At 42.7% G+C, this 27283-nt stretch overlaps 1 protein-coding gene across 2 annotated transcripts in view; it reads left to right on the forward strand.

Annotated features, from left to right (window-relative positions):
* Positions 1–22740, forward strand: part of FEZ1 (fasciculation and elongation protein zeta 1) — a 31884-nt gene extending 9144 nt beyond the window's left edge. The window contains exons 3-10 of one of the 2 annotated variants that reach the window (XM_075280094.1): positions 2201–2300; positions 6429–6515; positions 14053–14218; positions 15803–16077; positions 16277–16357; positions 20438–20513; positions 20974–21039; positions 21859–22740. In XM_075280094.1, coding sequence (XP_075136195.1) covers positions 2201–2300; positions 6429–6515; positions 14053–14218; positions 15803–16077; positions 16277–16357; positions 20438–20513; positions 20974–21039; positions 21859–21875 — 868 coding nt within the window. In that variant the 3' untranslated portion in view covers positions 21876–22740. The remainder of the gene's footprint in view (positions 1–2200; positions 2301–6428; positions 6516–14052; positions 14219–15802; positions 16078–16276; positions 16358–20437; positions 20514–20973; positions 21040–21858) is intronic. The other variant, XM_075280095.1, reaches the window with a different exon arrangement.
* The last annotated feature ends 4543 nt before the right edge of the window (positions 22741–27283 follow it).

The following is a 27283-nucleotide window of genomic DNA, read 5'->3' on the forward strand; positions in this document are numbered from 1 at the left end:
AAAAATATGTATTACAGTAGTAATTTGGTAAATTATCTTTTGGCCGTATGATGCTAGCTCACTAGCAATATTCCAGATGCATCATGGGGTGACCAATATGACTACTTTTGTATAGACAGGATGTCAGTCTTTTAGGTGTGGAGGATTTTGTGTAAACTATAGGATTGCATCAACATCTATGTAAACTCTCCTGAAAACTATCAGACTCCAACTCTCCCCACCCATGTCAAACCTCATTTATATTCTGTATATACCCCATATACAGAGTACTGGTGAAGATATAATGTCTGCCCTATGTAAGACTAGTTGCAGACGACTCTGTGTATTTTGCGGTCAGCAAACTAGTAATTAGTCTTCAGTTTTTGCAGACAGAATGTCTTCAGTGTGTCTTCAGTGTTTCTTCAGCCTCAGTGAAGTATTTCCACAAAAACGGACAGAGTGTCGTCAGTGTGCCATCTGTGTGTGATCCTATTTTGCAAATCCACCTAAAAAAAAACCCTCAAAGGAGACATCTAAGAGTAAGTTCACACAGGAGTTTCTTGGACTGGATTTTGACATGGTGGCCGCATTAGAATCCAGTCCAAAAAAACGGCTAGCCACGACTGGATGCTGGTGCAGTGCATAAATGTGCTCCGGATTAGGCCCAAACGAATGGGCCTAGTCGGGAGCGAGTGTCGTGAGGCGGACGTCCGTGGCTGAATCAGCCGTGGAATCCGCCTGAAGAAAGGGCATGTTGCTTCTTTTTTTCGTGAGCGGGAACAAACTGCTCGCAGAAAAAGGAAGTGACCATCTCCCATTGATTTAATTGATTCTGCGTCAAAGTCCAAAAAACCCTGTCTGAACCTGGCCTAAGGGTCCGTTCACATGGTGGAAAATGAAGAAATGAAGATTTTCCACCGCTGGCTTTTTTGCGTGGCTAGCCGTGAGGTTGCATTGCATCAGCATTCCGTCACGTCATTCCGCTCCTTATTAGGCCCAGATGAATAGGACTAATCAGGAGGGAGTCTCAAGCCACGGGCCCTGCGGGCGGAATCCATAGTAAGATCAAGCAGGATGCTTCTCTTTTCCACATCCTGCTGCGATCTCTACCTCCCATTGAAAACATTGGGAGGCGGATTCGGGAGGAATCTTCTCCAGATTCGGTAGCGGAATACGCCCCCATATCACCGGCAAGTTCCTCCTTGGAACTGACCCTAATGATATTCCTAGCTTGTCTTCAAAAACGGCGGCACACACTGAGTACATCAATGCATCTGGCCCGATGTGACCTGCACATTTGCACTTGAGAAAGGGCCTGGGTTCGCCTGAAACGTGTCATGCTGTTTTATCTTCCTCAATAAAAATACTCTACATTGCATATTCCGATTCTTGCATTATTCCATCACCAGTGAGCGCAGATCTTGATCCTACCACGAACCTCTGGTTCATATTCTCCACATCCTAGGTTTTTAGTCTCCCATAGGCTTCTATGGATGAGTCAGTTTCGGAACACTGAGCAGAATAGGACCTGTTCTATGTTATACAGAATGGACACTTGGCCTGCACACTGATCAGTGGAAATCATAGAAATGAATGGGTCAGTGTGCTATCTGTGAAAAACATGGATAGCAAACTGATATCGCACACGGTCATCTACAAGGGACCTAAGAGACCCAGTGATATAGTAGGTCTCCCGAGTCCACTGACTAACTGTAGGATTCTAAAACTCTTTGACTCAACTTTCTGTCAATAGCATCTTGTTTGTCTATAGTTAGTGACCGTGTATATCTCTATCCTTACTAGGAGTGCTAGATGTAGATCTGCGGAGCTACAGATGTCCCAAAGGTGTCTGATGTGCCCGACATGGCTCCCACTCTGTTGACAACTGCAGATAGTTTTTGGGAAGCAATAACGGTGAATGGCTATGGAGGCTTATTCATGAAGGGATGTTACTATGAGATGACAATCTCCTGTTATATCCAGATATATCCTTTTCCTAATATCATTGTCCACCCTGTTATGTAATACTGGTGGTTTATCACAGTGGCAAGCTTTGTAGACAGGATGAAGGACATGCTCTCTGTATATCATAATGACTGCCTGGGTTTATGTACTATGATTGTTTACTGGCCTCTCAGTAAGATTTCTGGGCACTGACATCACTGTCCCCAGGGCACGACTGGTCCATTCTTCCTTTCTGACTAGTTTCTTCCATTCACAGAGTCTGGGATGCCCTCACTGACAACTACATTCCATTAAATGGTGAAAAATGGAGAGATCAGAGTGAAGAGCTGCTGAATGGTAACCTGTCCGACAATGAGGTATAGTTATGAATACTTCCTATATGTATAGTTAGTCCAGTATCTGATAATCCAGAAATTCTTAAAGTCCAATATGTTTAATGCATAACTGGAAACCTCATGAGATCAGACACAGAAGACTGAACCTCATGAACTTAAAATTAAAGGAACACTGAGCAAAACATGTCGGCAGAACTGATTGCACGATGTGATCTCTACTGCAGAGCCTGAAGAGGCAGACCTCAAAGAGTGAAATCCCTATGTCATCCTCCTCTCCCTCAGGCTCTGACTGAGGCATATCATGATGTAATCGGCTCTGGATGGAGAACTAGTAACTGGCGCTATTAATAAATGGCAGATTCCCCCCAGTTAACAGTAAGATGGCTGCCGTGAGGATACGCTTATCAGGTACTTATTGTTCATCCATACTTGCAAAGATGCCATGAAGGAAAGAAACGCCAACCCATGGACTGAAGAGGCATGAGATTGTCAATGAGGCCGGCAGATAAGAGTCCATTATTCAAGTTCAGCAGCAATTATGTGAGTTCTGTCCATTGTCAGAGGCACTTTGGACTGGATTGTGCACTCAGACTCTCTTGGACTCCCTTTTCTGTTCTTGAGGGAATACTCCAAATGAGATGTGCAGAGTTTGATGTGTAAGAGCCGGATGTTTGTTACATGCTGACCTTGCAGACAGAAGCCACTTACTGGCAGACAAGACGCTGAATCAGTTCAACAATCACAAAGTTATAGTTCTAAGAGAGCAGCAAACGAGATGAGTAAGAAAAAAAGTTAATGGAAGTGGGAGCTGAACTGCAGTAACCAACATGGCCACTACATGATGGATGGAGTCGTCTGCTTCTGGGTCCTTCCACTATGTAGTACCAATAGGAGTGGCTGCTGTGAACAGCTGATCGGTGGGGTGCCAGGTGTTGAACTGTCACCAATCTAATTCTGATGCCCTATCCTGAAGATAGATCATGTCAAAATAAATACATTTTCTGCCATGTAATACTGCATGTTCTGATATATAATCTGTTTATGATAAGTGGCGCTAGGTGTAATCTTCTGGCCACTGTCAGACTATGCATATTGGGGACAGTGGGGGGAATACATCACAACTAAGGTATTGATTTTGATGATCCCTGTGCTGCTGGTGGTTTAGTCTGAATTCTGTCAAAACCCAAGACTCGTAAATCAGACCATGCATCTAACTGAAATATACACCAGCTCAGAGCTGGCATAGGTTTAAGGTGTGTGTCTACTGTAAACGCCTTTACCATGCCAAAATGGAATCTTGTTGTTGAAAAAAATCTACTTTTATTCCATAACACCTGCTGGAACACCATCGTCTTTTGTAGTCACTGCAAATTGCTGTTCAAGGGAAATGCCAGTCTTTCTGTTTCAGGATGGCACTAACTAGCAACCATAGAAGCAGCCATTGTAGCCCCTGCCAGTCACTGATAAAGAAGTAGGAACAGGATTGGAGTACGGCTGCAGGATTGTTTGTAACCATTGGTCTGCATTGCAGCTGTATACATAAAATGCTGCATTTTTAATCAATATACATTTTTTTAATACATTTTTTTGCAGATGTATTTGAGTAACCAAAAAAGATTCACATGTCTTATAGGGCACATCCAGGCATAACTTGATAACATAATAAACTTTCAATTAACTGGCAGCATTCGAGAGTCTATGACCAGAAAGCAGCCTATCACCCCAGCCCCAGGTGTAGGATCCTCCAGAGGCTTGCAGTGTAACATAAATCTACTATTTGTCTACCCTTAAACAGTACTCACAAGCAGAAATGGTTGCAGTGGGCCCAGACTTACATGAGGACTAATTCTGAACCAGTCTTCTTTACTGATGAGTGTCATGCAACCCTGGATGGTTTTGTTGGATGGCGTAGTGAATGGTTGGTGGATGGCCAGCATGTCCAAACAAGGCTTTGACGTGAGAAGGTTGTGGCAGAGTCATGTTTTGGGCGGAATCATGGGAGAAAGATGGTTGTCCCCTTTAGGGTCACTGCAGGTGTGAAAATGACCTCTGCAACGTATGTAGGGTTTCTGATGGACTACTATCTTAGGGTGCATTCACACTGAGTAAACGCTAGCTTATTCTGAACGTAAAACACGTTCAGAATAAGCGGCGTCTAAAGCAGCTCCATTCATTTCTATGGGAGCGGGGATACGAGCGCTCCCCATAGAAATGAATGGGCTGCTTCTTTCACTCCGTGCAGTCCCATTGAAGTGAATGGGGAGTGCCGGCGTGTACGCTCCGGCATGAGCAGAGCTTGCCGTATACGCCGGCACTCCCCATTCACTTCAATGGGACTGCACGGAGTGAAAGAAGCAGCCCATTCATTTCTATGGGGAGCGCTCGTATCCTCGCTCCCATAGAAATGAATGGAGCTGCTTTAGACGCCGCTTATTCTGAACGAGTTTTACGTTCAGAATAAGCTAGCGTTTACTCAGTGTGAATGCACCCTAACATGGTACAAAAAGAAGAATCATACCATCCATAGAAAAATCATCTTCTTGCATGACAATGCACCATATCCATCCAATGAATACCTCTGAGTTATTGGCTGCTATGAGCATAAATGGAGAGAAAGTCATGGAGTGGCCACCATCCTCCTCTATTGAAAATCTTTGGAGTATCTTCTAGCAAAAGATCTATGAAGGTAGAAGGCAGCAGCTCTTGGAGACTATTCTGACATCCAGCAAAGAGATCCAAAAACTCACAAGTTGAATGGATGTAAGAATTGTGAAGCTTCTATCTTATCATGTAACTTGGCCTGTTAAGCTGTTTTTGATAGAAATAGCTTTTGATTTCAGTAAATTTGACCTCCTAATTCTGAAAATTCAACAAATGACCATTTTCAGTTCTTTACAAGCTATAAAGTGTTTAAAAACTCCGTTGTACAGAATAATTTGCAACCGCGGATTTTGATTCTTTTAATTTGTGAAAAAAATGTTATTATTGGGAAGTTTATCAGTGGACCAGCTGAACATTATACTGACTGTCATTTGCATCGAGCATTTAGGAAAATCAGAAAAAATATAATTTGCATAATAAATTGGATCACGGTGTAGATACATTTCTGTAAGTTCTCTGAGTCTTCAGAGTTAATCATAGAACCAGTATCACAGACATTCTTGCTGTCGTCTTTTCCTTTCCTCTTACTGAAGTGAATGTTTTTCCTCTAGTAGGAGTCATACACAGTACATTTTCCTGATGATCAGATGCTGCTTGCCATATTTTATTTTTACTACAGTGAGCTGACGGCAGAGTGCCCTGCAGTAGTCTGTAATTCGTCTTGCACTTGCCATATTAAACATCTTCTGATTGGATATAAAGCTGCACAGTTCAGGCAGCATCACCAAAGAAATGTTCTGACACTTTTGCCGTGTATTAGTTAGCTGTGTGATACGTTCTTGTGATCTGTGTACCATAAATTGCCGCACCTCCCATGAGGCGACCTGAAGCGAGCGCTTCAGGCGGCACTATGCCAGGGCCTCAGGGAGGGCGGCATTTTTGCTAACCTAAGCCAGTCCAGGACAAGCTGTCCTGGACTGGCTTAGCACGGAGCGGTGGTTTGGGGAGGTCACTGGAGCAGCGCTGCTCCAGCAGCCTCCCCTCACGCTCAGGCAGAGCGCAGGCAGTCTCAGCGCTAAGCCCCGCCCCCTTTCGAGGTGTCATGCCCCCTCCGCTAAGCCACGCCCCCGCTCCGCCCCCTCCCCCGGCGGGGGGGGGGGGCGGCTTTCTGTACTTCGCTCGGGCGGCGAAAGGAGCAGGTTCACCCCTGACCATAATGTCCAAATAAATTTGTTTTATTTCATCGGATGATCTGCCGTTTCTTCACCTGCCACTCCACCTTCCCGTAGGGGAAGTTTCACGTGAAGAGCGCCATTTATTGGTCTCTAATTTTTTTTCCCTTGCATTTTTTTTGCTGTGGACAATCCTTTCATTAGGTTCTTGTGTGAGCACAGCAGCTGATAGGAGAAGGGGTTGTGCTAACCCTTAGTATCAGTAATGTTACTGAAGGTTGCTCAATGGTGCATTAAATAGTTATTTTTACATATAATCCAAGAACCTTCTTTCTAAATAAATTCTAAATAAATTCTTCCTATTGTCTCTTTTTAGTTCCATGAAAAAGAAGAGGAAGAACTGAATGAGAAAAGTGAGAATGATTCTGGTATTAATGAGGAGCCCCTGCTAACAGCTGACCAGGTAAAGGGCTGGGCACATCAGGGACAAGCAAGGACCCTCCTAGGACTGGGGCAGTTGTAGTAGCTGCTGTGGGACAGAAGGCCTCTCCGGTGTCAGAGGGTTTGCTACTTTTTAAATGCCATCGGCAAAACATTTGTTGCACAGATGGCATATTATGACACCCTAGCCACTTTGTGTAAAGTGATGTGGACCCCGGTAGATTTATCATCATTTACATCAATTCTCAGACAGGTTTGAGCTGGTGTAGAGATCAATGTAGGCACAATCGCTACCAGCGCAAGGGATTTTAAGGCTGAGTTCACACAGGGTATTTTGGTCAGGATTTTGAGGCCGTATCTGCCTCAAAATCCTGACCAAAAAGACAGCTCCCATTGAAATCAATGGGAGGCGGTCAGTCCTTTTTTCCAGGAGTCGTTTGTTCTGGCTCCTGGAAAAAAGAATGGACATGCTCATTCTTCAGGCAGAGTCGCCTCGCGAATCCGCCTGAAGACATTCCCTCCTCCCGACGAGGCCCATTCATTGGGCCTAATCCCAAGTGGAGTGCGCGACTGGATGCCGGTATACTACACCGGCATCCAGTCGCAGCTACCCGTTCTTTGGTCCGGAAACTGAGGCGGCCTCTGCCTCAGTTTCCAGACTAAAAAACCCTGTGTGAACCTGGCCTAAGAGTGTTGTAGAAAGTTCCATTCTTGATAAATCTTGTTATATATTTTTATCTACTGTATATTTCTTCATAATACAACATCCTAGGGACTGCAGAGGTGGCAGATTAGGATATGAGATATCCCTAGATAACCTGATGGATATCTTGAGCCAAGAGGAAAAGTAAGGCAGGACAGGTTTATGTATGGCTGCCAGTGGATTGTGCAGGCTGCATACTCTACTGATCACATGGTCCATGCTGTGATGCGGCATTATAGTTATTAATGTATTACATTGCTAAATGATCTTTGGTCTGCCAGGACTGCCAGTATAGAAAGCAGAGCTGGAATAGGTATCTGGCAGGTTTAGGTTTTTTGATGCTGACCTAGCAACTATATTTGTGCCACAGTCATCAAATCTTTCTGTACTTGGAACAGAGTATATGCAGTGGAACTTTGCAAAGCTACTATGTCCAGCGTTGAAGTATTATATTGTTACATCAGATTTTTCATCTGGCATTTGTGCCTTATTTTGCGTGCAGACATTTTGTAGGATACTGAGTTTAAATGGTCACTGTTGTTTCAACTAACCTGAGCTTGTACTGTATGGTAGCCAGTGTTGTCACCAGCAAAATTGCAAATGACTTTGTTGCTGAGACATAGGATGCAGTTAGTGATACCTATGGACCTTGTGATAATTTAGTGCATTATACCTGTGCTATGATGTCATACTAAGAATTATTCCTGTACTATGACATTAACGTGTCTATTATTCCTGTACTGTGACATCTGTTATGTGGCATCACTGTTTTATATCCCTGTACTGTGATGTCATTGTGTGCATTGTCTATGTAATGTGACATCACTGTATTTACTAACCCTGAGCTGTGACAACACTATGTTTGTTATCCCAATATTATGAGATCGCCGTATGTGTGCATTATTACTGTATTATGACATAACTCTGTGCATTATTACTGTACTATGACATCACTCTGTGTTGGATCCTGGTACTGTGATATCACTGTGTGCATTATCCCCATAGTACGTCTTCACTGTGTGCATTATCCTGGTACTATGACATCATTGTGTACATTATTCCTATATTGTGACATCACTTAGTATGTTATCTCAGTACTGATACATCATTGGAAGCATTATCTATACTGTAAAATCACTATGTTTGTTGTCCCTGTGTGAAGGAAACCAAAATAACTGGAGACTTTTCAAGTTATGAACTTACTGCTTAAAGTGGTTATGGTAGAGCAGGGCCCCATTGTAAATTTTGCTGTGGGATCCCATGGTCACTTTTTATACACCTGTCAGCAGCCACAACTACTCTGTGTATCCTAGACATGCAGGGCACATTGTGCTGGCATTACTGTAGCTAGCTTTGAATAAAGGCAGGAAAAAAAATTAAGTTAGAGGTAAAATTGTGGTTCATTGTATGAAGTCAGAGTCAGGAAGTCCTACCAACTAAACTGATGCCAGAGCTAGGGGTGCACAACACTGGGGCACTGATATGGGTAAAAAAGGGATATAAGCAAAATTTATCATGAATACATGTAAGCTAAAAGTTCTTGTTTTTTTTTCTCCAAATTTAAGCAAAATTACATGCTTTTCAACAGCTGCCGTAATACTACTGCAGATGTCAGGTACTGCAAATATGGTACCTGCTTAGCAACTCCATGTTCTACACTGGTCTACAAGGTCTACACTGTATACGCAGCAGAGACCCAGCAGCAGTGCCTGCGATCTAAGTTCTCTCTCATCACAGACCTTAACCCATCAGGTGCCTTGGTCAAATGTGACCAAGATATCTAATCATCAGCAGATCATGGGCTTTGCCATGTTATTCTGGACCGTCATGCCTCAGAATGAGATTCAGGGATGGCAGGATTGTTATTACTATATTTCTATTACAGGCTGCTGTAGACAGCCTGTTTTAGAGGTACATGTATTTCTCAATATACTGTAGTACAGTTTTGGCAGAGATGTAACAAGCCCAGTCTCAGGGTTTCCCCTTGTTAAGTTAATAGACCTCCAACAGCAGAGATATGCACTGCTCTTTGCTGCCTGTGGAGGTCACTGTACTGAACTCTCCAGGGAACAGAGATGACTGCTGATCTCTGCTGCTGGTAAGGTCTTATCTTTTACAAGGGATACAGCAGTTGGGGTATGATGGACTCTTTAGTGGATAACCCCTCTAAAGGGCTATTCCAGTTACCTTCTGTTCTTCTTGTCCTCAGAATGGGTTATCAATAAGAGATCAGTGGGGGTCCAACACCTGGGATCTTTCCTGATCAAATATTTGAATCATGGCAATTCGCAAACGCTGTTACCCCTTCACAATTTACATTACATGTTGCCTTTTTATAGTGTCTACGCCATATAATTTCAGCCTTGTGAACACGATGTAAAACAAGACGCAATGCAGCATAAATAGTGAAAGGATTATGGCGCTCACACAAGCGTCAGGGTCTCTTTAAACAGCTGATCAGCAGGGGTCCTGGGTGTTGGACCCCTTATGATTTGTTGTTGATGACCTACCTATCCTGGTGAACTGTCATAATCCTTTAAAGGGGTTATTCATGTTTAAAAATTGATGGTCTATCATTAAGATAGGTCACCAATTTTAGATCAGAAGTGGTCCAACTATTAGGACCCCCAGTGATTAGCTATTTCCCAGAGCAAGCATCTACCAGTGTTGTTTTATATTTTGGGGGCTGCTTGCTTTCAGTATTCTTGATGACAACAAGACTACTACTTGTACCCCTTTCAAGGCTATTGGACAACACTGCAGCGGTCAAAGTTGACATCAGGACTTAGATTATGCCACCTAGTACAACAGTATATTGTAGTGATGATCAGACCCCTTTGGGTTCAACTCCCCTAGGAGGTCTAAAAATAAAAGTAAAAATAAAGAAAAATATTTCAAGTCACCTTACCTAGGTCACAGATAAAACACAAACACATTAGGCAGCCCCACGTCTGAAAATGCCTGAACTATAAATGTATTTATCCCCAAAAATTGAAAAAAAAAAAAAATCGATCAAAATGTCAGGCATTCCCCCAAACAGTATAAATAAAAAGTACAACTGGCTCCTGCAGACAAAAGCACCTTACATCGCTCTATACACGGATATATGAAAAAAATTAGATTATGAATTTTTTCAGCTTCCCAGTATATGGGAATATAATATAGTACCATTATGAACTACAGTTTGTCCCGTGAGAATAAGCCCCAATTCAGCTCTGTGAATGGAAACATAAAAAAACCTGTAAAAACCACTGCGGAAAAAAATGTGTCGAAAATGCATTGTGTTTTATTCCACAGCGTTTTTCATAGAAGTCTGCAGAGTTTTCCTCTGCGAACTTTCTGCCCTTACTATATCTATACAGAAAGCGTCAGCGTTTCCGCCGGTATAATTGACATGCTGTGATTTACTAAAATACATCTTGATAAAAGCAGCTTTTCTGCTGCAGAATTTTTTTTGCAATGTGTGAATGGGATTAGCCAGAATCCCATCCACTTCGCAGATAATGTAAAATGCTGCGTTCTTGGAAAGTGAGGCTCCGGCCTATAAAGTGAAATTGAAAAAATGACAAATGGCTGCAGAAGGAAGGAGGTAAAGGCTGAGGGTCAGTGACTTGTCTCTAGGCTGATGGTTGTGCTCTGTATTGGAATATGACTGGACATAAAGGTTATGGCTGGCGCTGATAGTTATGGGGGTGCCATATACTGGCCTTTATCTGTGTGCTAGGACCTCGGTCAGGTCTGAGGGCTGCACATATCTATGAAGCTGTAAATGTGTCGGCCATGTTGATAGACACATTAGGAGCAGGGCTGTGCGTGTAGTCAGGTGACGGAAGACGTCAGTACTCAGCAGGGATTTTTCTTCTATCTCCCCCCTCCTTAAGAAGGTGCAGGGCAGAGAATGTTGCCATGGAAACTGATCACCCAGACACTTCATATCACGCTGTACTTACCAGCCGGTTGTAGGTGCGATGCTTATCTTTCTGATGGTTATAATATTTCATTTTATATTTTATCTATGTAAATGGAGTGAATGTCCACTACCAGCACAACGGAGCGTTCACAGCAGAGCTATAGGGTAGGGGGGCAGAAGTACACTCACCGGCCACTTTATTAGGTACACCTGTCCAACTGCTCGTTAACACTTAATTTCTAATCAGCCAATCACATGGCGGCAACTCAGTGCATTTAGGCATGTAGACATGGTCAAGACAATCTCCTGCAGTTCAAACCGAGCATCAGTATGGGGAAGAAAGGTGATTTGAGTGCCTTTGAACGTGGCATGGTTGTTGGTGCCAGAAGGGCTGGTCTGAGTATTTCAGAAACTGCTGATCTACTGGGATTTTCACGCACAACCATCTCTAGGGTTTACAGAGAATGGTCCGAAAAAGAAAAAACATCCAGTGAGCGGCAGTTCTGTGGGCGGAAATGCGTTGTTGATGCCAGAGGTCAGAGGAGAATGGCCAGACTGGTTCGAGCTGATAGAAAGGCAACAGTGACTCAAATAGCCACCCGTTACAACCAAGGTAGCCAGAAGAGCATCTCTGAACGCACAGTACGTCGAACTTTGAGGCAGATGGGCTACAGCAGCAGAAGACCACACCGGGTGCCACTCCTTTCAGCTAAGAACAGGAAACTGAGGCTACAATTTGCACAAGGTCATCGAAATTGGACAATTGAAGATTGGAAAAACGTTGTCTGGTCTGATGAGTCTCGATTTCTGCTGCGACATTCGGATGGTAGGGTCAGAATTTGGCATCAACAACATGAAAGCATGGATCCATCCTGCCTTGTATCAACGGTTCAGGCTGGTGGTGGTGGTGTCATGGTGTGGGGAATATTTTCTTGGCACTCTTTGGGCCCCTTGGTACCAATTGAGCATCGTTGCAACGCCAAAGCCTACCTGAGTATTGTTGCTGACCATGTCCATCCCTTTATGACCACAATGTACCCAACATCTGATGGCTACTTTCAGCAGGATAATGCGCCATGTCATAAAGCTGGAATCATCTCAGACTGGTTTCTTGAACATGACAATGAGTTCACTGTACTCCAATGGCCTCCACAGTCACCAGATCTCAATCCAATAGAGCATCTTTGGGATGTGGTGGAACGGGAGATTCGCATCATGGATGTGCAGCCGACAAATCTGCGGCAACTGTGTGATGCCATCATGTCAATATGGACCAAAATCTCTGAGGAATGCTTCCAGCACCTTGTTGAATCTATGCCACGAAGAATTGAGGCAGTTCTGAAGGCAAAAGGGGGTCCAACCCGTTACTAGCATGGTGTACCTAATAAAGTGGCCGGTGAGTGTATATTTACTACCGGGCGCTGGAGCCCAAAGGCCTCTCTACAATATAAGAAGACCCCAGTATTAGAGATAGCACATGGTAAGTGGGGGCTAGTTACACCTCTGTGAGCATCTAAACACCTCTTTATACATGTAAGGCCCATGTCATGTCCTGAGCTAATGGTAGTCAATGTGGCCATAGTCGCTATGTTCAGGCTGGATGTAGCAGAGCTCAGCACACACTCAACCCTGCTACATCTCTGGATGTAGCAGAGCTCTGCGCTCAACGCTGCTACATCTGAGATCGGACCAGAATGGAGACTGCTGTGGACCGATCTTAGACTCTGCCTCCTCCGGCAGAACCAGCGTTGATTGGCCGAATGCTGTACTCTGTATAGCATTCAGCCAATCAACGCTGGTCAATGCATTCCTATGGAAAAAGTCAGCTCCCGCATATCGCAAGCTGACAGGGATCCCGACGAGATAGTGGCGTAATATAGGGACTTGGGCATGTTAGATGCCCCCAGACATGCTTCCCCTGCTGTCCCAGTTGCATTCCAGGGTGTTGGCATCATTTCCTGGGGTGTCATAGTGGACTTGGTGACTCTCCTGAGTTGAAGTGTGGCTTCCCCTGAAACAAAGCATTTTTCCCCATAGACTATAATGGGGTTCGATATTCGTTCGAATAGTCGAATATTGAGGGGCTATTCGAAACAAATCTCGAATATTTCACTGTTCGCTCATCTCTAATCAGTACGTATTCATACACATACCCCTGTACTCATGCCTGTTCTGCAATAAGATCATGCGACTGAGTATGGCCTTTATCACTGATTCCACAACATGCTGTGTGTATAGATAGATAGATAGATAGATAGATAGATAGATAGATAGATGATAGATAGATAGATAGATAGATAGATGATAGATAGATAGATGATAGATAGATAGATAGATAGATAGACAGACATTTATATCTCACTGTTATCAGGACTGTATTTACAGCTCATACTTCCTAGGTACCAGATGGAATATGCCCTTATTTACCGAACGTGTCAGGTTTTAGCTCAGCTACATCAGTTTTATTTTGTACTTATAAAACAATTTATAACATTTTGTGTCATACATAAAGTAATAAAGATTTGGATTTGTAACTTTTTAGACCCCACTTCCAGGGCCGCTATTTTGTTTTCCTTATTGAGAGCAATACTACATTCCACTCTTTTGAGTTGGTTCCTCTGTTAGCGAGATATCACCATTTAGTCACCCTAGGCACCTGCTATAAGGTTATTGGTCAGTCGTATCCTGAGATATTGTACATGAAGCTGCTGATTTACTATATTAGACCTTATTCACACATCCTTTACTCCGCTGTTTATAAAACCATGAATGTCTTTGGATCTATTTACTCCTTTTCATTGCCAGAAAAAAAAAATCTGGTATGCTTTTTGTCCATTTTGTAAAATGGCGCTGTCATATGAATAAGGTTTGGGCAACCTAGTGTAAATGTAAAGGGCTTTGATATTTCGGTATGAGGTGTCATTATATAATGTTCTCTCCCTGCAGGTGATCGAGGAGATTGAGGAGATGATGCAGAACTCCCCAGACCCTGAAGAAGAACTGGATGAAGAAGAGAATGACCTTGAAGAGATTTCATCTCGCTCAGACACCGTTCTGCTTCAGGAAATGCAGGCCCTGAGTCAGAACTTTAACAATAACTGGACCACGGAGGGTAAGGGCTCATCGCCAAGTCTTGTCGCACTGAATGGAGCTCACAGGGTCACACTTTTCTTTTGCAGTATAGTACTTATTGTTTCTTATGACAGATCCTATTGATTTCTAAGGGGCCATAACAATTAAGAAAATGCATTATTTCAAATCAGACACATCATAAGTCCTTTTTGTCATTGAGCACACCGTCCGACAGATTGACAGACTGATTCAATATGATGTCAGTTTTACATAAATTGCAAATCAAAATAGTCTGAACTATGCTATAATAATATGTACGCACAACCTTTATTCCATCCCTACATACTCAGACATAATCTGTATACCGTATGTAGTACTTTAGTGCATAGTCACAGTGCCCTCTGGTGGCCAATCACTAAAATGTACTGGAACAAAGTGCATTGTTGTTTTACCAACAAATTGCCAGTAAATATTCATAGAATATTTTTTTTCTATATGAAAGATTATAATATGATTAAAACTTATCTTATCAATGATTTATATATTGTGAAAGTACTTATAAAGGGGGGCACAGATTTCTCCTGTACCCTAATATACAAGGTGAACCCATCCCCTTATTCCCAGCTATATTTATGAAAGAATCTGAAACAAAAGAGTTCTATTTTACTGATGCAGTTGTGAACCCCAAACCAGGTGTGGACCATTAAGGGTGAGAAAGCGATATGGCAGATGAGATCTTTCCTCTTTTTTATTCCACTCCTGGTTGTTGAAAACTGCATCAAAAAACTGATGTTGAAGCCTTTAAAATGGGGGGGGGGGGTCCCATCTCAGTGTTTCAGCAGTCTGTCTGCAGTCTCTTCTTCTCACTTCCTATATTCCAACCCCCTCCCCTCCCTCTTGCTGAACGGGACACTGATACTTAGGAAGATCAGATAACATGCACATGGTTGTTCAGTGTTATCTGTGTGTTTACATAGAGAGATAACAGAGCAAACTGTTATGAGCAAACTGCAATTAGCCAAATGGATTGTCCTGCCGGAACTAAGTGACATCACTTGTCCTATCACACAGGTCTGTGGTTATAGCAACATTGTGTAAACAGTGGGAGGAATAAGTTCACATAACAGGCAAACAAAGCAGCATTTCTAAAGCAATATATTTAGGAAAAGTCTTCAATTTACATAAGCTACCAGTATAGATAGGATCTTTGAGATGGGAAAACCCCTTTAACCATGGAAATTCACTAGTAAAATGATATTGTGATGAAAATTTCGCATATATGGGTGACTCAGTAGTTAGTAGCGACAGTCCTGGGATCCCATGGAGTTTGTATGTTCTCTCCACATTTGCATGGGTTCTCCTCCTGCACTCCAAAGACATACTAATAAGGAATTTAGATTTGAGCCCTAGTAGGGACTGAATAATGGTAATATCTGTAAAAGCGCTGCAGAATTTGTTGACACTATATAAGCAAGAGTAATAGATAATATAATAAGGGGATGGCAGTTGTTGTACTGCATGTATCAGGAGGTATGAGCCCCCCATCTGTAATGGCCTAGTATACATTAGAAAAGGCAGTGATTTTTTCTCCAGTTCATGCCATTTCTCATGTATCCACCACCAGCAGGTCTGCAGCACATGAGCACTGAGGAGCTGTCGCAGTTACTGGAGCGAGTGGAGCACGCCATCTGCGACTACTCTGAAGAGCTGGTACAGCATCTAGCTCGGCGGGATGAGTTGGAGTTTGAAAAGGAGGTGAAGAATTCCTTTATCACGGCTCTTCTGGAGGTCCAGAACAAGCAGAAGGAACACAGAGAACTTGTGAAAAAGAGGAGGAAAGAAAAGGGTCTCAGTCTGCAGAGTAACCGCACTGAGAGAAATGGACAGATGCCCATGAAGGTAAGAGAGTCACATACACAGAGTCACATAGACAGGGCCATGTAGGAAAGAAATGCTTGAAATGAATAGATATAAGTGGCATCCCCATTCTCCCCTTGTCCTGCACATGCCTAGTCTCTCTATGTAGTAACTCCCTTATCATACAGATGATATACCTCCTCACTGTGCACATTGTGACTAAACTTCTGCTCTTCTGCAGCGTTTCAGTATGGAAGGGATCTCCAATATTCTCCAGACAGGAATCAGACAAACATTTGGCAATTCAGGGAACGAGAAGCAGGTAAGTGCATATAGGGTTAATACACATGTATCAAAAAGTGAAACAAATTCTAAGTACCTGTCCCACAGCAGATATAACACTATTGTGGAGTGAAATGTACCAAAGAAAGAGGAGCTAATACAGGCTGTTGTATTTTCCTGCAGTTTGTCCAAGCATTTCTTTCTCCAGTGGAAAATCTACAGCATTTAAAGGGCTCAAGCAACAGCATATGCTACAGTGGCTTGCAAAAGTATTCATACCCTTTGAACTTTTTCACATTCTGTCTCCTTACAACCACAAACTTAAAGGTATTTTAATGAGATTTTAAGTGATAGACCAACACAAAGTAGCAGATAATTGTGAAGTGGAAGGAAAATGATACATGGTTTTCATAATTTTAATCAAATAAAAATCTGAAAAGTGTGAAGTGCAAAAGCATTCATCCCCCTGTACTCTGATACCCATAAATACAATCCAGTGCACACAATTGCCTTCAGAAGGCATTTAATTAATAGAGTCCAGCTGTGTGTAATTTAGTCTCAGTATAAATATAACTGTCTTGTGAAGGCCTCAGTGGTTTGCTAGAGAACATTAGTGAACAAACAGCATCATGAAGACCAAGGAACTCACCAGACTGGTCAGATATAAAGTTGTGGAGAAGTTTAATGCAGGTTTCGGTTAAAAAAAAAACATATCTCAAGCTTTGAGCATCCCAAGGAGCACTATTCAATCATTCATCCAAAAATGGAAAAAGTATTCTACAAACCTACTAAGACATGGCCGTCCACCTAAACTGACAGATCGAGCAAGAAAAGCACTGGTCATAGAAGCAGCCAAGAGGACCTCTCTGGAGGAGCTGCAGAAATCCACAGCTCAGGTGGGAGAATCTGTCCACAGGACAACTATAAGTCGTGCACTCCACAAATCTGGCCTTTATGGAAAAGTGGCAAGAAGAAAACCATTGTTGAAAGAAAGACATAAGAAGTGCTGTTTGCAGTTTGTCACAAGCCATTTAGAGGACACAGCAAACATGTGGAGGAAGGTGCTCTGGTCAGATGAGACAAACATTGAACTTTTTGGTCTAAATACAAAGCGCTATGTGTGGTGGAAAAGTAAACACTGCTCATCACCCTGAACACACCATCCCCACTGTGACACATGGTGGTGGCAGCATCATGCTGGGGGAAGGCTTTTTTTTCAGCAGAGACTGGGAAGCTGGTCAGAGTGGATGGGAAGATGGATGGAGCTTAAATACAGGACAATCCTGGAAGAAAACCTGTAGGAGGCTGCAAAAGACTTGAGATTCACCTCCCAGCAAGACAATGACCCTAAGGGTGCATTCACACTGAGTAAACGCTAGCTTATTTTGTAGAGTAAGGGTGCATTCACACTGAGTAAACGCTAGCTTATTTTGTAGAGTAAAATTACACTTGTAAATTTTGCTATCCCATTGACTTCAATGACATTTTACAGGCGTATTTTTACAGGCGTATTTTTTACAGGCGTATTTTTTACAGGCGTATTTTTACACTTGTAAAAAAATATCATTGAAGTCAATGTGATAGCAAAATTTACAAGTGTAATTTTACTCTACAAAATAAGCTAGCGTTTACTCAGTGTGAATGCACCCTAAAATTACACTTGTAAATTTTGCTATCCCATTGACTTCAATGATATTTTTTTACAAGTGTAAAAATACGCCTGTAAAAAATACGCCTGTAAAAAATACGCCTGTAAAAATACGCCTGTAAAATGTCATTGAAGTCAATGGGATAGCAAAATTTACAAGTGTAATTTTACTCTACAAAATAAGCTAGCGTTTACTCAGTGTGAATGCACCCTAAGGGTGCATTCACACGGAGTAAAATGGAGTGTAATTTGGAGTGTAATTTTTACACGTGTAAAAAATGTACACATGTATTTTGGAGCATTTTTTTTACATGTGGCGTTTACGGAACGTTTTTTGGAGCGTTTTACGCGTGTAGAAAAACACGCTCCATAAATGCTCCAAAAAAACGCTCCGTAAACGCTCCGTAAACGCCACGTGTAAAAAACGCTCCAAAATACGCGCGTAAATTTTTTACACGTGTAAAAATTACACTCCAAATTACACTCCATTTTACTCCGTGTGAATGCACCCTAAACATACAGCCAGAGCTACAGTGGAATGGTTTTGAACATGTGTTAGAATGGCCCAGACAAAGTCCAGACCTCAATCCCATTCCTCATCTGTGGCAAGACATGAAAACTGCTGTTCACAGACGCTCTCCATCCAATCTGGCTCCATCCAATCTGGCTGAGCTTCAGCTATTTTGGAAGGAATAATGGGCAAAAATCTCAGTCTCTAGACATGCAAAGCTGGTAGACATAATCCCCAAAAGACTTGCAGCTGAAATTGCAGTAAAAGCTGGCTCTACAAAGTATTGATATAGGGGGCTGAAAACATTTGCCCGTCACACTTTTCAGATCTTTATTTGATTAAAATTGTGAAAACCATGCATCATGTTCCTTCCACTTCCCAATGATCTGCTACTTTGTGTTGGTCTATTACTTAAAATCTCAATAAAATACATTTATGTTTGTGGTTGTAAGGTGACAAAATGTGAAAAGGGTATGAATACATTTGCAAGGCCCTGTATATACAAGCTCCCTCACAAACATGATTTTCAGTGTTTAAAACACTTGTAAAAAGTGCCATAAGTTTCAAGTGTTTTATTGGCTTTTGCATTAGTATTTTTTCTAGTATTTTGCAGTTGTATAGAGGAGACTTTTTATGGCTTCTTTTGACTTAAAGAAGACCTTTCACCACCTCCCTTTAAAATTCTTAGCATCTATTAATAGGTGCTGCTCCACTGATTTCAGCACAGTTGGAAGTTTCTCTCTAGCCCCCACCATTCCTGAGCAACACGCACTATTAGTTTTTGTGTCTGATATGCTATTCTAGTTCTGTAATGTCAGAAGGGTGGTGTCAGGCTGGGGGTGTGATTCAGAGCTCCAATCAGAGGCAGCCAATGTCAGAGCTCAGGCTCACACCCCTTGTCTGCTCCTGCCTGACACCACCCTCCTGACAGTACAGAGTCTAAATAGCATTGATTGCTTGGGAACGGTGAAGGCTAGAGAAAAAATTCCAACTGTACTGGAATCAGTGGGGTGGCATCTATTAAATGGTGTAAAAGCTTCACTTTTTGGAGGTGGTGAAAGGTCCTTTTTTAATGATAAAATCATTTTGCACAACAACAACATTGTAATTTTTCCAGAAGGGACAGATTTCCTGAAGGCATTCTGGAGACATTTCCTTACAAAAGGAGAGAAAAACAAAACACAGCCATCACAACAAATCCTTCATGTATTACCACACGTTTACATTGCTGTTGTCTGTCTTTGTGCTTCATGTGTAAGCAGACCATGGAATATTGGCTCTTTGCTGTATAGCATTTCTATGTCACATGACAAATCTAAAGAAGTTTTCCTCCATTTTGGGGACTTGTAGTTGGAGATTCTTAAAGGGGTATAAGTTAAACAACTGCATAGATAAGTCCCACAGGTTTCCAATCCCAGATTATTGAGACTGAACTACCACACAGTAAATTGTAAGCTGGACTGAGTAATGTAAAAGGTATTACTTAAAGCAGTAAGCCTAGTGGTTAGATGAAGTGCATTTCCTTGTAAAGCACAATAGCGAGATTTATCAGAGTTTCGTACAATGGTCTCGATAATCCCTCTGCCGCTGGAAAATTTACCTGACTTATGGCGCGGCTCAGGCACATCCTCTGGCAGGCCGTGTGTCTATGCTGAAATCTACACTGGTAGTCCATAGCTTGCTTAAATTTTAGGCATCATTTAGATGAGAAATCACAATAAACACCTTTTCTACGCCCCGCCTGAGGAAAGTGGTGAGGGCTGTGTAAAATGCTACTTGCAACAATTTTAGTTGCAAGCGGTGTTTAAAAAGTTGCAAGTCTGATGTTTGTGACTTTTTTATGCTACAAAACTGTCACAAGGACTTAATATATCTGCACCGATGTGTAAGGTTTCTGTATATTATCTACAAAGTAACTTCAGTGATCTATGTGACAGCCTGTTCTTCATCTTCTCGTACAGTATCTGAATACAGTCATCCCATATGAGAAGAAAGCAACACCTCCCACAGTTGAGGACCTGCAGATGCTGACAAACAGTAAGCCTACCCCTAAGGGGCGACATTTTATTAAAAAAATTTTTATGAAGCATGTTAAAGGGGTATTCTAGTAGTAGCAAGATCTTCCACAAGTCAGGTGATAACTGTTAGATTATTAGTGGTCTGGCCAATGGAGGTCCCACTAAGTACCAGAAATGGGGAGCCCTGTCCCTGATGTGCACCAGCCACAGAAGTGTAACAGGAGGGGTGAATGAAGTGACGGTCAAGCATGTGCACTATTGATCCATTCAAGGTTTATGGCACTGTAAAAGACAGCCAAGTCCTATACATGGTGCTCTCATTCAGACCCCCACCAAACTCACAGTTATGACCAGAATACCCCTTTAAAAATTAGTATTTTGTCATAAAGCAGCGTAGTATTGTAAAATTGTCAAACACTTATCACAACTGTTATTATTTTCCTGTGCTTATACTCATACCTTTCTCCCTGCCTCTGCAGTATTGTTTGCCATGAAAGAAGACAGTGAGAAGGTCCCGATGTTATTAACGGACTACATTTTAAAAGGTAACATTCCCTTAGTGTATGTAAACTTAAAGGGGTAAGAAAAGAATTAAGGTCTTAAGAAGTAGCACCATCCAGTATTAGTCAGAACTTAGAGAACCAGCAGTGTCCATAGCTAAATGCTTTGCAGCTTCATAGGAGTCCACAATCCATCATGAATGGTCTCCCAATATCAGCCAATGCAAAGCAGACAGTGTCTTAAAATGCTTCCATCATAGCTCTTGCTGGTAAACATGAGAGCGATGCATAATACAAGAAATATTCATACTACGTCTCATGAGGGTGTTAATGGTCTTCAGGTGAAGTCACATGTTCGCATTTCATGTAATATGACATCCACACGTTTCTCCGATGGCACTGTATGACAGGCATTGTGATGTGTGTCACAGCTAAAGTTGCCTTGTAGCCCTATCCTCACTTACCCGTCTCCTGCCCACGGCCTCCTATGCGTGACTTTCAGCTGCTTACTGCATAATACATCCAGACACTGTTCAGCATTGGGACATAATGTGCTGGAGACGAGGTGGGGAAGACCATAAACAGGAGTGGGTGTAGGAAAGTGAATAAATTACTTAAAAAGAGGCAACAGTTCTGCCCCTGATTATTACATATTTACGTGCCCTACGAAGATCAGATGCCCCAAAATTCATGTGTGATGTTCATGGTATATGAAACACTGGACTGACCAGTCACGGTCCAGCACAAGCACTAGGTAAACCCTTCTGCGAAATGTGTATGAGCCACATAATGAGAGATGAGAATGAAAGCTGCCTTCTTATTGCATATACTGAATAAAATAACCTTTATATTTTCTCTTATCAGTGCTCTGCCCAACCTAACATGTGCCACCCAGATGGCGGATCAGGGAGAACATTCGTGTCACATCAGGACTGCATGACATAACATTAAAATTTGCATTGAATTAATCCGAGTTACAGGCCGGTATTGATTATTACCTATTGCTTTCTCATCAATATAACCATGATGCGCTCAGAGAAACATGGAATTAACCCTATGATATTTTGTGTTACCCATGAGCTCTTTGGTTAGTTTTCTACCCAGATTTCTGCCCCCTGCTGGCAATCAGTAGCAGTCAGATGCCTTGTGGTAGAACTTGACCTACTTCATGATCAAGGTATACTGGGATTTTGGGCAGCTGTTCTGCTATGTACAGATGTGTAATTCTATGTACTAGTACAGGTGATGGATTACTACCAGTACCTTACTTTGTGAGGTGGAGGAATGATGGCGGCCTGGAGCAGCACATAATGGATCCACATTGGATTCCCTGTCATATAACTCATCTGTATTATTGTAAGCGACCGCTTGCTGCCGACACCTTCAGGACATTTACCTGTAACAGTGTTTTGGGCGTCTGCTCCTTGTATCTACTCATTTTGGCCAAATCAGCTGTTTTTTTTCTCTCATTATATTGCTGAGATATTCGCCTGTTTGTGTAACACGTTATGGAGAGATTCTGGGTCGTGTGTAACAGTCATGTTCGTTGCCAACAAATAGCTTTAATGGCGGGTTCCTGTGGCCGATGGGTGTCCCTGGAAGCATTACCATCCTCCCTCTCCCTAATTTATCATCTCCAGGTAGGAGGGAGCGAAGTCTGACACGTGGAGGTCTCTGTACATTGTAGTGTATTAGAATGTGTCTTGCTATGTATTAGATGATATGAAATAAATCTCATGTAGTGAACGTTCTCTGTGTTATCTGTCATTACCAGGAGTTACAAATGGGAATATGCATTTGCAATGAGGGTATTTATCAAGTCTCTTGCTCCTATTTTCTTCTAATACTGTCTCTTTGTTAAAATGTTATGCCATGTCTAACCGCCGGCGTTTCCGTAGATATAATTGACATGCTGCGATTTTCAAAGCCGCAACGGCTTTGCAAATCGCAACGTATCCGCGCTGCGATCTTTTCCGCAAAGTGGGGATGGCATTCGCATGAATCCCATTCACTATGCCTGCACTGTGCAACGCCACGATTTTTCCCTCAGCGTCTCTGCTGCGGGCAAATTGCGGCATTTACGTCCCGTGGGGCCCCGTCCTTAATCATATTATTCAGATTCTAATATTGTATAACTAAATACACAGTTTGTTAATTCATAGGAGATCAATCAGTAGCTTTTTAATGAATTAGAGGAGCTTTACTGCTTCTGACTGGCCACGGCTATCAGCCATTTATGAAGGAGTCAGAGTCGGCGTCAGTGTTTTTGCTCGAGTGACTCCACAGCCATGTTTACTGGGGTTTCTCTAGGACTGGATTTGAGAAACGTATTGTTGCTCCATCTACTGCACATAGTGTGACGGCTACAAGAAATGAAAATGGAGGTCATTCTATGTAGAGTTTCACCAGTTACCTTGTGACCTTTACCTGAATGTCTGTTTGACTCCAGTCTATCAGTATTTCCTTACACCGTGGGGGAGATTTACTAATCGAACAGCAGCTAAATTCTGCAGCAATTCTTGCCAAATTACTGGCGGACATTTATTGAATGAAGAATGGTTTATCCTCAACTGGAGGGAAGTAAACCAAGTATCAGGTGAAACTGCACAGTAACTGGGGCTGTATGGGATAAACACAGCACATCTTTAGTATGCAGTGACATCAAGTTTTTTACATCCATTTACCAGATCTTAAAACATTTTCAAACAGATAGCAGTGTTAAAATAAAAGTGGACAGAAACAGATCTTATTTATAAACATTGTATCATCCATATCCATCCATTTGCATTGATTAAATGGATTTAAAAACATGATGTCAATGTTCCTTTAGGGCCCATTCATATTTCAGAAGATGAAAAGGAATTTGAAGCGACATCCACAGATTTCTCTTCATTTTCCGCCTCCCGTGGCAAAATGCTGAAGCGAATCGTTCCACCGTTAATTAAACCCAGATGAACGAGCCTAATGATCAGGAAGTCTAGAGCTGCGGAATCAGTGACAAGATCAAGAAGGACATTTATTCTCTGATCTCTGTCTCCCATTGAACACAAGGAAAGGAGGAATCTGCCACTGATTTGGGGGAGGAATCCACCTCAAAATCAGCAGCAGATTTTGGCATGTGGATGTGCCCATAGTCAAGACCAGGGGTCGGCAACCCCTGGCACGCGTGCCAAGACTGGCACGCGAGGCATATTTTGCTGGCACGCCAGCCAGCCCGCAACTTTCATACACTAAATTGAGAGAGAGCGCCCTTTCAGTGCTCTGCTAGAGCTGCGGTGTAGAACACGCCCCCTTCTCTCACTGCCCACCAATCAGAGGTGAGCATCTCACTGCACAGGATAAGGGCTCCCTGGACCTGCTGCTACACATGAGGAGCTCCTGCCGTCTGCAGCCCTGAGGAGGAGAGGAAGCTTCGGGGAGCAAAGTGAAAGTAAAAACACCAGGTACGTGTGTGTTACTAACTATTCTCATTAATGTCAGGCATTTGGGGTTATTAATTTAGTTTTAGTAACTCCATGTGCCTCACATTAATAACAGTTAACCCCATCATGTCCCTCACATTAACCCCTGTGTACCTCATATAAGTGTCACTGATGTGTGAGACATATGGGGGTACTAATGAAGGACCTATATAATGAAGATATTCACTTATTACCTCCATATGTCTCACATATCAGTGTCCCTTATGTAAAGCACACAGGGGGTTAATGTGAGGGACATGATGGGGTTAACTGCTATTAATATGAGGCACATTGAGTTGTAACCGGAAATATACATGACCAGACTCTTTATCTACAACTGTGGATAAAAGTACAGACCTATATATTTCAATTGACCCATGTATACAGCCATTCTTTTTGTGGCTGTGTATCTGGGCCAAATTGAAGAGCTGAAAACTATTGAGCAGGTCCTATATGTGTCCTATACATACCCTATATGTGTCCTATACATACCCTATATCTGTCTGCATTTGCAGCCCTGTCAATTCATTTTTAATGTATAGGTCCGTGAAAACCACATCCGTGCCATTTGTATGCAGGAGGCCTAAGGCTGAGGCCCTACATTGCAGAAATGCAGTATTTTTGTTGCAGATTTTGATGCGGTTTATTGCAACCAAAGCTAAAAATGGCTACAGAAGGAATGGGAAATGTATAGGAAGCTTCTTATACGTCTCCCTTATGATCAATCCAACTCCTGGCTTAGGCTCAGAAAAACACAGCAATATATGTAACAAAAAAAAAGCTATGTTCCAACAACGTGGGGGCCTTAGGCTAAAGCCCCACGTTGCAGAAACAGCTTTTTTTCGTTGCAGATTTTGCTGGGTTTTTTGAACCGAAGCCAGGAGTAGATTGAGCAGGAGGGAGACATATAAGAAGCTTCCTATAGATTTCCCGTTCCTTTTCTAGCCATTCTTGGCTTTGACGGAAAAAAAACACAGCTAAATCTGCAATAAAAAAGCAGCATTTTTGCAATGTGGGGCCTCAGCCTTAGTGTGATTCTATTGGGTGGTGACACTGTAACTAGATGCAATTAAAGCCAAATCCAGTTCCTGGGCACCAGTGCATTCACTTTGTTGAAAGTGTGACACCCATTAATCCCTGGCTGGGGTTTTGCTGTTACTGAACCGCCAGGAACTAAAAGTGACTGAAATTAATCTGCGTTTCACTTAGGGAGCGTTCACACTACCATCGGTGTCCGACAGCTAGTGTCCGCTGCTAATGTCTGTTCAAAATCTTGCACGGACATTAGCAGCGGACACTAGCTGTGTCTGTGACATTTTGCATTGATTTAAATGGACATCGGGTGCGTTCGTTTACTGTTCGTGGGTGTCCTTAAGTGTCTGTTCCCAAAGATGTCCGACTTTTCAAGCGGACAGAAAAACCTACATATCGGGTTTTGCTGTCCGCTTGAAAAGTCAGACATCTTTGAGAACGGACAGTTAAGGAACAGGCACGGACAGTAAAAGAACGCACCCGGTGTCCGTTTAAATCAATGCAAAATGTCACAGACACAGCTAGTGTCCGCTGCTAATGTCCGCACAAGATTTTGAACAGACATTAGCAGTGGACACTAGCTGTCGGACACCGACGGTAGTGTGAACGCTCCCTTACAGAAAACTGAAGTTACTAACAGCCGAGGACTGGATGGAGCATACAGGTACATTGTGTGTCAGCTCTTTACAGGTATGACCTCACTCTGCTCCCAGTCACATACATTACCACTAATTGTGGGTTACGCATGTCCTTACATTGCTTCTAAAGGAAAAGAACATGTGTATCCAGGCAAATAGCGGTAAGCGCATGTAGCTGGGAGCGCAGTATGACAGCACCCCTATGTTGTGGTTTGTGCTATATGACTTTAGTGTAGGTGTCGTCAGCTTTACAATTATTGCCCGGCACTCAGAGGACCTCATCTTTGATTTTTTAATTTAAATCGGCACGCCGAACAGAAAAGGTTGCCTACCCCTGGTCTAGACAGTCTAAGGGTTGGTTCATACTAGCGCTTGTATTCCGTCCGCAAGGAGTCTGCATGGAGACCCCCCCGGACGGAATGCAATCGCAATTGCAAGTGATGTGCTTGCAAAGCACATGGAGCCCATAGACTATAAAGGCCTCCGTGTGCTTGCCGCGCACTGCCTGCACAAATGAATTGTGTGGGCAGTGCGCGGCAAGCACACGGAGCCCATTATAGTCTATGGGCTCCGTGTGCTTAACTGCACAGCGCTTGCATTAGCATTGGTATTCCGTTCGGGGGGGTCTCCATGCGGACTCCTTGCGGATGGAATACAAGCGCTAGTGTGAACCAACCCTAATAGTCTGGAGAATAAGCTTCAATGAGCTTCCTTTGTCCTACAAGCCTTTTATCCAACCTGTGGCGTCCCAGCTGTTAAACTACAACACCCAACAGCATGTAGCTGACAGCGAGATCTTCTGACCCCCATAGACATGCACTTCTAGTGTGAGAAGGGCAGTAACCAGATGCAAAGTTTAGCTCTGCTGGCAGCACTTTAGAGCTTGATATTGAGTTTCTACACTTCAGTATAAATGTACCAATGACCACCGAGCCTGACGCTAACCACCGCCATATCAGGTTGATGTTAACAGTCAAATCCTGAACGGATTGCTTTTAACAACATATTGCATACAGTCCATTTTTATAAGTATAACTCAAGCTGCATGGAAATTCTTCACTAGATCCCCCACATGCACCAAAGCTGTACTCATGACCAGACCTATGTGTCCCGCGCTCCTGTACAGAATATGAAGACATAACATGAAGCCACAGGCAG

This window comes from Leptodactylus fuscus, chromosome 6 (genome assembly GCF_031893055.1).
Source record: "Leptodactylus fuscus isolate aLepFus1 chromosome 6, aLepFus1.hap2, whole genome shotgun sequence".
NCBI lineage: Eukaryota > Metazoa > Chordata > Amphibia > Anura > Leptodactylidae > Leptodactylus > Leptodactylus fuscus.